The 12,487-nt window shown below is 40.3% G+C and overlaps 1 protein-coding gene and 1 long non-coding RNA gene across 5 annotated transcripts in view; one reads left to right on the top strand and one right to left on the bottom strand.

The window, feature by feature from the left end:
* Positions 1 to 4,514, top strand: part of GRM7 (glutamate metabotropic receptor 7) — a 900,471-nt gene extending 895,957 nt beyond the window's left edge. For both annotated transcript variants that reach the window (XM_086697538.1, XM_086697536.1), the window contains one exon: positions 3,309 to 4,514. In XM_086697538.1, the coding sequence (XP_086553664.1) occupies positions 3,309 to 3,358 (50 nt within the window). In that variant the 3' untranslated portion in view covers positions 3,359 to 4,514. The remainder of the gene's footprint in view (positions 1 to 3,308) is intronic.
* The window catches only part of LOC147583486 (uncharacterized), an 813,850-nt gene that overhangs the window by 100,345 nt on the left and 701,018 nt on the right, over positions 1 to 12,487 (bottom strand). The window lies entirely within an intron of this gene.

The following is a 12,487-nucleotide window of genomic DNA, read 5'->3' as shown; positions in this document are numbered from 1 at the left end:
TCCTTAAAACTTGTAACTTTACAAAAAAACAATTCTATTTTAAAATTTAAAAAGTTTATTTCCTTAGTAAGTATTTCACTGCACAAGTAAGCAATTATCTTTTCTAGGCCATAAACTACATTGCTATTCAAATAAATAGAATTATCAGACACCACAGGCACTTATCTTATTTACTCACAAGGCTAGAACATTTTAAAAATAAACATAATAATACATTGGACACTGCTTTGAAATGCATATAAATTGCCATTCTAGGACCTGCACAACTCCATCACCATTAGTTGCAATGATCTCCAGCTATTCTGCAAAGAAAGCATGAACTGAGGCTAATCATTTGTATAAAATGTTGCAATTTAAAAATAACTTTATGGGGGCACCTGGGTGGCTCAGTGGGTTAAGCGGTGAACTTTGGCTCAGGTCATGATCCTGTGGTCCACGAGTTCGAGCCCCATGTCGGGCTCTGTGTTGACAGCTCAGAGTCTGGAGCCTGCTTTACATTCTGTGCCTCCCTCTCTCTCCACCCCTCTCCTACTCATGGTCTGTGTCCCTCTCTCCCGCCCTCTCATTCACACAGAAAAAATAACCAATAAAAACAAATTTTAGGGGGCTCCTGGGTGGCCCAGTCGGTTGGGTGTCCAACTTCAGCTCAAGTCATGATCTCACCACTTGTGAGTTCGAGCCCCATGTTGGACTGTGTACTGACAGCTCAGAGCCTAGAGCCTGCTTCAAATGCTGTGTGTCCCTCTCTCTCTGACCCTCTCCCATTCACTCTCTCTCTCTCAAAAACAAATAAACGTTAAAACAATAAAATTTTTATATAAAAAATAAAAATAAAAATACTGTCATGCATTATGTTACCAGATGAGAAAATGGAGTATTTCATACATTGATGCCATTAACAAACCACAGGGTGACAATTATCCTACCTATTTTACAAAGGCTCAGAGAAGTTCAGTGTCATTGGACTGGTCTAAGTCACACCTCAAGTAAGTAAGTGATAGAGCTAAATCAGAACCCGGGGCAGGTGAGTCCAAATGAAGCATGGTCTTCCAACTATGATATGGAGAGCAAACTATAGATTCAAACATCAGCCTTCATTTGGAATGCTGGTCCCTCTGAGCCTCAGACCTCTCCTATGTAAGGTGGCAATCATGAAAGCACTCATCTCAAGGCTTGCAAACACAAGAAGATAATCCATGACAAGCATCAGTAAATTTCCACCATTGTTATTATCACTTCAAAATTTTTACCGCAACGTGATGATAGTTTAATGCAAACCAATACTCAGCTGTGCAATGTAAGGGCAACATATTCTAACTTATTCTTTTGCTGAAGACTCTTCTGGAGAAATTGTATTTTAAAAAACCTGTTTGAGGAATTTCAATTGTGTTTTGCTTTTTTCACTAGACAGTTATGCTTATAGGGAAAACAGTCACACAATAATCACACAATAGAGGTAGTCTCACGTATTTAGGTCATTTTAAGCCTCTGAGTTTTTCCTTTGATTTCCCCCCACTTTGTCCTGAGGATAGTTAGCATATTGGCATGTGATGAGGTAGGTCGTGGTTGTTTCTTGCACCTATCTGCTCCAAGTTTTCTTTCTAGCTATGACCCTGTAAATAGGCTTCAGAGTAAAGAAAATATTTAAAAAAATTTTTTTAATGTTTATTTATTTTTGAGGCAGAGAGACACAGAGCATTAGCAGGGGAGGAGCAGAGAAAAGAGGGAGACACAGAATCCTAAGCAGGCTCCAGGCTCCGAACCATCAGCATAGAGCCTGATGCGGGGCTCAAATTCACACACCACGAGATCATGACTTGTACTAAAGTCATATGCTTAACCGACTGAGCCACCCAGGCACCCCAAGAAAACATTTTTAGAAAGCTATTCTCTTTATACTCAAACTGAGCATATAAAAGAAGACAGTAAAGGTTGTAACAACAATGGGAACCTTCTTAGAATACTGGGGTATTGCTGATACCATACATTTATCGAGGATGCGGCATCCTGACCTGTCTCATGACCATATTTTCCAGAAGACCCTCCATTTCATAGAATTCATTTTTCCTATAATTTCTGTTAATAAATGCAATGTGATTTCATAAAGGAGTCTGAGTCTTCAAATCATAATTTGTCAGAACCAGAGTCTAAATTTTTAATCCAGAAAATCTGTCTTTTTGTATAGTGTACACATGCATGTATATATCAGTAAAATACTGGCTGCTTTACTTACTCAAAGTTCAGATACAAACTCTCTCTCAGTGTGTTATTGTGGCTTCTCCATTCTTCTAAATCCCTATATGAATCCCTACTTAAGAGTTTTTTAAGACTCTTGTTACTTGTTTGTATTAAATGAATAATACTATTTAGAATAAAAAACGTTAAATAAAATAAGCCATCAGTAAATGCTCCCTGACAGTTAATTTGTGTCCAACAGAAGCTGATGTAAAACTTCTACCATTTAATAAATAAAGAACATGTCACACAACAGCAATTATATTACTTAGTATTGAGAACTAGAGTATAAATCAGAGTCATACGTTGGGATCTCGGTGTCTTTGTTTCCAGCCCAAGAACAGGAAAGGGTCTGGCATATGGTAGGCAACTGATGTGTATCGAATGAATGAATGAATGAATGAATGAATGAGTAGAGTTGGGTCCCAGAATTACTGTGCCAAATAAGTAATTTATCCCACATTTAAGGAAAACAATGTAATGCATCCATGTTGAGATTAAAGTGAGCCTCAGATTTTGATGGAAATTGTTCCACAAATTACATTTACAACTTACTGATGAAAACTCTATGAAAATCAGTCAACAGTAATTTGATTGTGTGACTCCTAACTGAACAAGACACTCTGGTTGACCTAATCTTTAGTCAACCAACATTAATTCCAGTGACCCAGGACAGACCTTTCCCAAGCAAAAACCATTTTTTATGAGAAGGTCTGGGAGAAGATTACACAACAAAATATACTGCAACATGGGTAGGCTCTTTAAGCTTAAGGTTGGCTAATTAGAAAGCATGGCACCCACTATTAATTTACTAACCATTATAAACCATAAAGAGGGAGGTTGGAGACATCTCAGAATAAAGAACACAGATGGTTTGAGAATTGCTGGACACTGCAGATTTTAGTAGACAAAACCTTAGAAAGAGTCATAGGAATCCAAAGTGATTTGTGTGTTCCTTAGTGGTGCATTGTTCCTTCTTGACTTTGCACCCAGGTCCTTCTGGATCTAAATCTGTTTCTACCTTTGCAAACAAGGTCATTGCTACAACTGACCCTTTTACATTTTTCTTTCAGGCCCTGCTGCAAAAAAGAAGTATGTCAGTTATAATAACCTGGTTATCTAACCTGTTTCATTCCATGGAACCATGGAAGAGGAAGACCCTCAGTTATTTTGTCACCCAACCTGGCATAGGACTCTTTTGGTCCTGCCCGCTGCCCATCACTGGAGGAGCATCCCTGGCCAGGAGACCAACGTTAGAGGATCCAAGTGTCCTACACAGCTGCTTTATGAAATATTCTTACTTTATCTTGGCTTAATAAGTCACTGGCATCAGCACTGCCAACTCGGCTGCAATTTTGGACCTTCCCTACCACAGGGAGTGTTGAGACTCAAGTCCCACCCAGGCTCTTTAGGATGAACCATCGAGAGCCACAGTGAACGTTTTGGGGCTGACTTGTCTTTCTACGTATGTACTTCCAGACTGCAAGGTTTTGAAATTTTCTGTACAGTTTGTGAGGACTTTTGCACTTTGCCATCTGATGTTGTACCTTGGTTCACTGTTTGTTTTCGAATGCCTTGTTTCCATAGAGCCCTATTCTCTCAGACGGCAGAATATTTGGAAAAATTTTTAAACAATTCAAATGTTAAAAAGATCTCGGCAGACTAAAAGAAAAAAAACAAAAGAAAGAAATTAAAACCACATATGTAATGACTGTATAATTATGATTATAGTACCACTGCAAATCATGTTATTTTTTTAACACAAAAAAGGTATTTAAAGACCAAAAACTGTGCTGAGAAAGTATGCCCCACCCACCTATCTCTGGTAGAAGGATAGGTCACATGAAAGGAAGGTATTGGCTGAACTGAATAGAGGTCTTCATCTTTGGAATGCATGCCAGTAATGTATTTTACAGTACATGTTAATAATTTACGTTCAATATTTGTATTTGTGTTCTCTTTTGTTATTTTAATTAAGGTAAATGGATATTTTGCAATAATTTTAATAATGATTAAGCTATTTGAAGAAAAGAATATGGATTTTTCATGTCTTGAGGTTTTGTTCATGCCCCCCTATGACTGACCAGTGTGATAAGGACTTTAAAAAAAAGCATGTATGTTTTTTACTGTTTGTAATAAGTACTTTCGTTAATCTTGCTGCTTATGTGCCAATTTAGTGGAAAAACACCCTTGCTGAAAAACTCCCCCTTTCCATTCTCTTTCAATTCTGTGATATTGTCCAAGAATGTACCAATAAAATTCTTTGGTTAACTTTTTTATTTCCTGAAATAAATATTTTTAGTTGTTTATCCCCTTTTAGTTATATAGCTTATTTCATGAAATCTTAAGTTTAGGGAACACTGTGAACAACCAAAGTTGTGAAAGAAATAAGCCTTCACTCACAAGTCCTATCTGAAATGCATAGATAAATCCAGAGACGCTAAATGCTCTCCTAAAAAAAGAGGAGCTGGCACAAAGCCCATGCATTTTGTCTCCTTATAAGTGGAATTGAGACCTGAGAACCCTCAGACATTGACTCAGTAAGTTACTCACCAAAAATAGTCAAAGTGTCAGAGGGAAGAGAAAATAAAGAAATACTAGCTTCAATAAACAATTTGGGGGCAAATGAGTGAAAAGATGAAAAGTCTCTGTGAAACTTAACCAAAGAACCTAAGTAAAGACTTTTACAACAATGCATTTGTCTGTACTTACCAACAAATATAGTAGCCATGTTGACAGCAAGATTAAGACTTGGGGTTCCCCAAAGTCAAATGTGCGAAATACCCTCACAATAACTTGGGTGTCAGGATCACAAGAGAATGTCGGTTTACAGAGGGTGACATTTGTCCTTAGCACTCAGGGTAGGGCCCCAAAATACATTTAAATGGATTTAAATGGCCCATTGTGGATCTACTTGTGACTAATTTTCTACAGTCACTGAACTCCACTAACCTCTTGCTGCTTAGCCCACGCAATGTGTACACAAAGACTAGAAACCTTGTTGCAGGATCACTCTAAGAAAAATTAAAATACCACCCACTTTTTTCCTAGCCCTTAAACACCCTTCAAGCAATAGACCAATGAGATAAAAAGCTAATCACAGCAGGTAGGAGTTTTGGATCATCCACACTTTCAAGTTGTAGAGCCAAACAATCCAGGGTGAGAGCTGGCTCCCCTCCAGCTAGCTATCCTGGGGAAAGTTATGGAAACATTCTGAATGCTCCATTTCCTCCAGCAGAAAACAAGTTAATACTACTACATATTTCATAGACTTAGGAGGATTAAGAGAAAAGGAAAAAATCCATGCAAAGGGCTTAGAGCACTGCTTGGCACTCGGTTAACTTGCCACGTGTGTTAGCTAGCATCCGCACCACCATGGCTGTTACATTTTGTCTTAAAAATAAAATTAAGTGCGCAGTGCTTTCTCATTCCAGACATGCAAACACAATCTGTAAAACAGCACATGGGAAAGTCAGGCTGACTTTGGGCCACGTAGAAGAAATAATTTCTTTCACCAAGAAATTGCAAGAGCCTTTCCAAAAGATTCCAACATATAAGCAAGAGTGCAGGGGAAATAACAAAAGCACTTTACTTAGGATTGCCAAGAGTTCCTGCCAAGGACCTTTACTCTGGCCCAGGATCCTCAGCATAGAATTGAAATAACAGTGATGGAGATAATGACAAGGATAAAAATTAAAGCTTCTATAGTACTATAAGGAATTGTTATATACATATATATACATACACTAAATATATATTGTTTACTTCATATGCATTATATACCTCATGGATGTCATACGCATTACAATGCATACTAATCCTCAGAAGGCAGTTCTAATCATGTTCCAGAAACTCCATCCCCAACCCAGTAGCTAAGTTGAAATGTATCTGTAGCCCTAGCACAGATGTAATAGAAAGTGTTCCAATAGCAGGGCAGCAGAATGAATGCACTCCCTCCAGGACCAGGTGCTCTTTCCCAAATACCAGCTATTCTATTGCCCAGCACCATCCCCCCACCCCCCTGCACAGCCACATGACTCCACTTTCTCATGTATATTTCCAGTTTCTTAAACATCACGATATCAGATGTCTTTTCAGAGCTGATCTAAAGGAACAGTGCTCCCCCCCACCCCCATCACAGTGAATCCACTGACCTGCTTTATTCATTTCTGCAATACTCATGACATGACTTTTTAGATTTGCTTCTTTGTCTTTGCTAGTCCTGCTGAGGTTTTAGGGGTAATAGTGGGGTCTGGAGCCAACGGCCAAGAAAGAATTCTTGAAGATGTCTTTGGTGCCAAAAGGTGATTTTATTGAAGCACAGGGAGAGGACTGGTGGGCAGGTAGAGCTGCCCAGGGACCATGAGGAGAGACTTCTTAAATACTATGGAATTGGGGGAGGTACAGTCCAGGGGAAGTTCCCAGTGAGATATTCATATGCTAAAGAAGACTCCCAGGATACTGGAGGCCTAGCTGTTGTCATGTTGTTTTCCCTCCAGCAAAGCATTAGCATCAAGACAGTAGGGAGTTTCTGGAGAAACAGTATTTGCCAGTGGGCTGCAGGTTATAAAGAAATTTATTTCTGCCATTTCCTTCTGCCTTTGTTTCCAACATCACTATGAAAGGGTGATGGAGAAGAGTCCTGCAAGACTACAAACTCTATCAGTTAACTATTTGTTTTTCTTCTTTCCTCCCTTCTTGGGCAGGATTATCACACATATCCCACCTGGAGTTAGGGAGGAGGTATTTGTGGCCTGTCAGCTTGTCTTATGCTTTCTCATCAGGTCCTTTCTTCAGTGAGAACTAGGAGAAAAGATAGATTGTCTGGTTTGTTCTCTGTAGTATCCCAGCACTCCAGACAAGGTTTGGCAAGGAGTAGGCACTCCCTGAGTATTTGTAAAGCAGTCAGGGAAAGGAAGCATGAATGGCTGAAGGTTAAGAGTGGGAGAAGAGGGGACACAGTGGGAGAACAGTGGGAAAGAGGATGGAGGAAACATGCTGGTGGCTGCAGCAGCCTTGGTGGCAGAGGGGCTGGAGCTGGGTCTTTAAGGACAGGTAAGGGGCGCCTGGGTGGCTCAGTTGGTTGGACATCCATCTTCAGCCTAGGTCATGATCTTGTGGTCTGTGAGTTCAAGCCCCATGTCAGGCTCTGTGTTGACAGTCTGGAGCCTGCTTCTGATTTTGTCTCCCTCTCTCTCTGCCCCTCTCCTGCTCATGCTCTTTCTCTCTCTCTCAAAGATAAATAAAGATTAAAGAAAAGTTTAAGGACAGGTAAGACCCAGGGGATCCAGATGAACAAATAGGTGAGATGTGAACATTAGGGCTCATCTTCAGCAGTAAAGGACAGAACTATCACTCTGGCATAGTGCTTCCTTTCGTCAGAATGTGAACCAGTCTTCTTAGAAAGTGAAGTGAGAACTTGATACAGATAACTGGATATTCTCTATCAGAAGCTGTTTTATCCGGGCACCTGGGTTGCTCAGTTGGTTGAGCATCAGAGTCTTGATTTCAGCTCAAGTTTCATCTTGTGGATGGTTCATGGGTTTGAGTCCCACATCGGGCTCTAGGTTGACAGTCAGTGCAGAACCTGCTTGGGATTCTCTCCCTCTCTCTCTGTCCCTCCCCAGCTTGTCTCTCTCTCAAAATAAATAACCTTTTACATAATAATTCTACAAAAACAAAACAAAAGGCAAAACACCTCTGTCATCTGAAAGAGGAGGGGACGAATGGCGGCACAAGGGAGATGAAGTAACAGGAAAGTACTGGATTTAGAATCACAACTCCTAGGTCAAAGCACATTTTGGCTGGGTCATCTCAGGCATCCCACACACCTATGCATTCTTCCCATCTTCATTCTTGTCATATCAACACGACATGGATTCAAGCCTTTGCATCCATCAGACCACTCTTTAAGAACCTGTTCCAAATGTTAACTTCACAATCAAAATGTGTTAACCAATAACCTGCAACAGCTGGGAGGGGGGTGGCTGGGGTCCAAGGGGAGACTTCAGCATGAAGAATGATTCAGCTGTCACATGTGTCAGCATGATTCATGCCTAAGATATCCAGCAGTGCCTTTGGCCACCACTTCACACAAACAAACTCAAGTAGGAGACTCCAATAGATAAAATCCCTCAATCCCTCCTCCAGTTGGTACTGTTGTATTATCTCTTATTTGACATTTTTCTTTTTCTTTTTAAAGTTTGCTTATTTTGAGAGAGACCGCAAGAGTGAGAGTGGGGGAAGGGCAGAGAGAATCCTGACATTTTTTCTTCTGTAAATTATCCTTTTGTCAAATTTACTTTATCATGCCCTCAAATGAATGTCTGTTTAGATCCTGATACTCTTATCTGTATTCTAGCCTTCCAACTGCCATGGTAGTGATAAATCTGCTTAGTAACTCTCAGCCAAGGTAGTGATAATATTCTGGAGAAGGCTAGAGACTAGAGCAGGGCATTGGCGGCTTCTACCAGAGACCCATGGTGAGGCTGACCTTGGTGCATTAATCAGCATTAGGTAGATGGATATAGATACAGTCATTGCTCTAATTAGAAATCCCTCAAAACTGCAGGAACAATCGTCCTGTGTTGTTTTCTCTTGCCCAACAAAAAATAACAAGAAATGAACCAAAGCTAAGGGCATTTGTGATGCCTTGTGAAAATCAACACACCTATATCCACGTTGTTTCTCTCTCTGTCACAAAACCTCAGACAGACCAACAATCCTATCACTTCATGAACCATGAATGACTTCTAGGGCTGTCTTTTTTTTTTTTTCCCTAAGTATGGAAAATAAGACATCAACTTCATTATCTTCCCTGCAATCCTTCCATGGACTCAAATCAAGCTCCTAAGTTATTCCTAAGGCCATCCGCATGTGACGTTCTGGCCGTGTTGTACCACCTCCAGACTCCAGGCACACTCTGAATCCCCAGGACTCCTCGAGGGCAGAGGAGAGCATGGAGCATGGCTTGGAACCTATAGCACAACACAGTCTGCTTACACCCTCAAACTCATCACCACAGTGGGGGATCACACAGTGGTTGCCAACTCTGATGTTGACCTATTGGATTTATTTTGTTTGGCTAATGAATAACTCAAGCATTGTCAAAAGAGGTGTGGGCAATTCAAGCACCTAAGACTTACAGAATACCTGTTCCATTCACATGGCCTTCCTGGCATCTGTCTTTCTTTGACCCCAAACCTTCACTATGCTTCCTGTCCCACATGCCAATGTGTTTATCCTGGCTTTTCTTGTCTCACACTTTTCCTGTTTACAATAAAATTAGTAAATCAATCAAGTTGAGGCAAGGTACAAATTCTGATTTCTAATTCCTTTAACTTTTGTTAACATTTGTCTTAGACAAATGCTTCCAAACGTTAATGTGTCTTTAAATCAACTGGGGATCTTATTAAAAATGCAGATTCTGATTCAGCAGGAAGGTCCTAGGTTCTGCATTTCTAATAAGCTCCTTGGGGATATGATGGTACTGCTGGTACCTGAATTGGAGTTTGGTTCTCAACCCTGACTGCATATTCAGTTCACTAAGGGCATTTAAAATATACCCATAGCAAGAACTACCCCCCCCCATAAAGAGTCCATTTTATTTAGTGTGGGGTAAAGCTTGGGCATTTTGTTTTTTCTCCACATGCTTCCCATGTGTAGGGTGGGAGATTAATGTTCTTAATGCATCTTGGAACTTAGCATAAGAATTCCCTGGAGGCAATTCTAAAGCACACAATGCTGGGCCCCTGCCCCTCTCACCCCCAACCAGAGTTTTATCTCTGTAGGTCCAGGGTGGGAAGTCATAGTTTGCAATTCTAATACTTTCCCAGGTGATGCTGATGCTGCTGGTCCAGGGGCCATACTTTGAGAACCACTGGGCAAGTCTAAACAACCAAATTACTTTTTCTGTATTCTGGCTTTGCACACAACAAAAGGTTAAAACAAGCAAAAGATTCTTTTTCAGCTCTAACTCATTTTGCACACCTCCATTCATTCTGGACTTTAGGCTTCAAACATTACCTTTGTAGGTTTCCATCACTGTTCTGCAGTGGTCTGCATTTGCCCATCTTCCAGCTTTTGCATAAATTGATTGAAACCCAACTCACTGGAAGGTTTGCTATATACCTACATTTGTCTCTTTAAATCACTTATCTCTCCTTTTCTGGGTTCGTGACCAGAGATTCAGAATTCTGTTTCTAAATGTATTCTGCTGTTAGGTTTGCCATCTATTTCTGATTTGAGTTCATTACATCATTTTGACGTTTGAAATTCATCTCTCCAAAGCCTCATCTGCCTACTTGGCTATGAGCAGACTGGCTTAGATGCTGAGATGACATTGGTGCTTTCTTTTAAGTGTCTTCTTTACCAGGTCTTCCTTGCTGATCTGAATTTGGTTCAGAAAAGCATTATTTTCTCTTCACTGGCCCTTTACTGTTTTAATAGGCAATAGTAGAGAATTCAATCAACCGATAATTTGAGCACCTGCTATATACTAGGCACTGTCTCAATTCTTGGGGACACAGCAGTAAGAAGCCAAATCACATGCCCTCAAGAAGCTTGCATTCTAGGTAAGGTGTCAAGCATTTCGAAGATACTGCAATTTCATCCAGAGGTGGCCTCTTCAGGATGTACAACCAGATTCAGAGTCGAACACCCCAACCCAAATCTGTACTTCTCCCACTGCTCTTTTTCCTTTTCCTCCACTGCTATTCCCCACTTCTACTTAAAAAAAATTGGACATGCTGACGCTTTATTTTGCTTGCTGTTTGTTTTATTGTCCTGTGGGCTCCAAGCAGGCAGATCCCCAGCTGTGTACACACCTGGTTCCATAGTTGAGAACCTGCATTTGCCTCTCAATTGCAGGGACCTATTCACTACAATGAAGGGAAATCCTAGGGAGAAATTATTCTAACTTTGAGTCAGGCAGCCAGTTAGCAGCATCCATTGTTAGAGTAACTGGCACTTTTTTTTTTTAACCTTCTCCTTTGAACAAATGACTCTCCAGCCAGCTCTGCATCTGGCTACTTAGCTAGACAATGACAAAGTCTATCTTGGTGACTGTCATCCTCCCAGCGAACATTTACTACCAGGGAAATTGTGTCAGGCAAATCACACTGGTCTTTGAGCCGAGGGGGCAGGACTGCCCTTAGCTACTACCCAGACATTGTGAAGAGCCAACTTAGAGATAAGTTCATTAGGCACTTGGTTTGTGCTCAGCACTGTGGTAAGCAATTCATAGTCACCTCATTCAATCTTAAAAGCAGCTCTGTGTGGGAGGGGTTGATATTATCCTCATGTTTATGTGTAGTAAAATAAAGAGTAGCAGAATGATTTCCCTAAAGTCACGCAATGGGTAAACGGAAAAACTGGGATTTCAACCCAGATGTCATAGATTCTGGACCCAATACTATTAACCACTAAATTATCATGCCCAAAACATGTTTTCCTTCACCCCTAAATAACAATTATAATCACCATAGGCAAAATAAATCCCTAACCAGAATGAAAGAATATTTTTACAGGATAAGTATGTGTATGAACAATACACAGTAATTATAGTAAGATAGACAAACAGTATTAAAATTGATTCACAAGAATGTTGTTGTAGAAAAATGCTCTTACAATTATTTTCAAGATGATTCCAACTACATAAATTCACATATACATGCCAAGATAAAGCTTGAAGGAAAAATGCAAAATGAGCCATGTAATTACAAATAATAATTATTTTTTACTCTTAATTTTTTCCTTAACTTTTTGTTTTCTTTGCAATGAATAAGCACTATATTTATCATCAGGGGGAAAAGATAATTTGAACATCATCCTATGGATTTCTGCTAAGTTGGCAAAGCAGTACAGCATGATGTTGGCTCCCTACTTGAAATCATCTTTGGGCATCAACTGTAACAGCTCTTCTGGACCCTGAATTTACATTAGAATCTCCTTAGGGGCTTTTGAGAAATACTGACCCACTGGCTCCAACCCAGACTAATTAAAACAGAAATTTGGAGGGAAACCTAGATACTGATTTATTTTTAAATCCCCCCACAGTGTGGCTTTGAAAGAAACACAGATGCCAGGGATTAGGACTTGGATGGATACTAGGAATTAGAAATGATGAACCACCCCACCTATCATAGCACTTTCCTCCCACCTGTTTCCAGCAGATGCTCCCAAACTGAGAAACCAGACTCCCAACAGGGCAGAATGAGAGCCTGGAAATGGAGTGACACACATGGATCTTTGC

This window comes from Puma concolor, chromosome A2 (genome assembly GCF_028749965.1).
Source record: "Puma concolor isolate L17-30 chromosome A2, mPumCon1.1.hap2, whole genome shotgun sequence".
NCBI lineage: Eukaryota > Metazoa > Chordata > Mammalia > Carnivora > Felidae > Puma > Puma concolor.
This window is presented reverse-complemented; position numbering and strand designations above follow the sequence as displayed.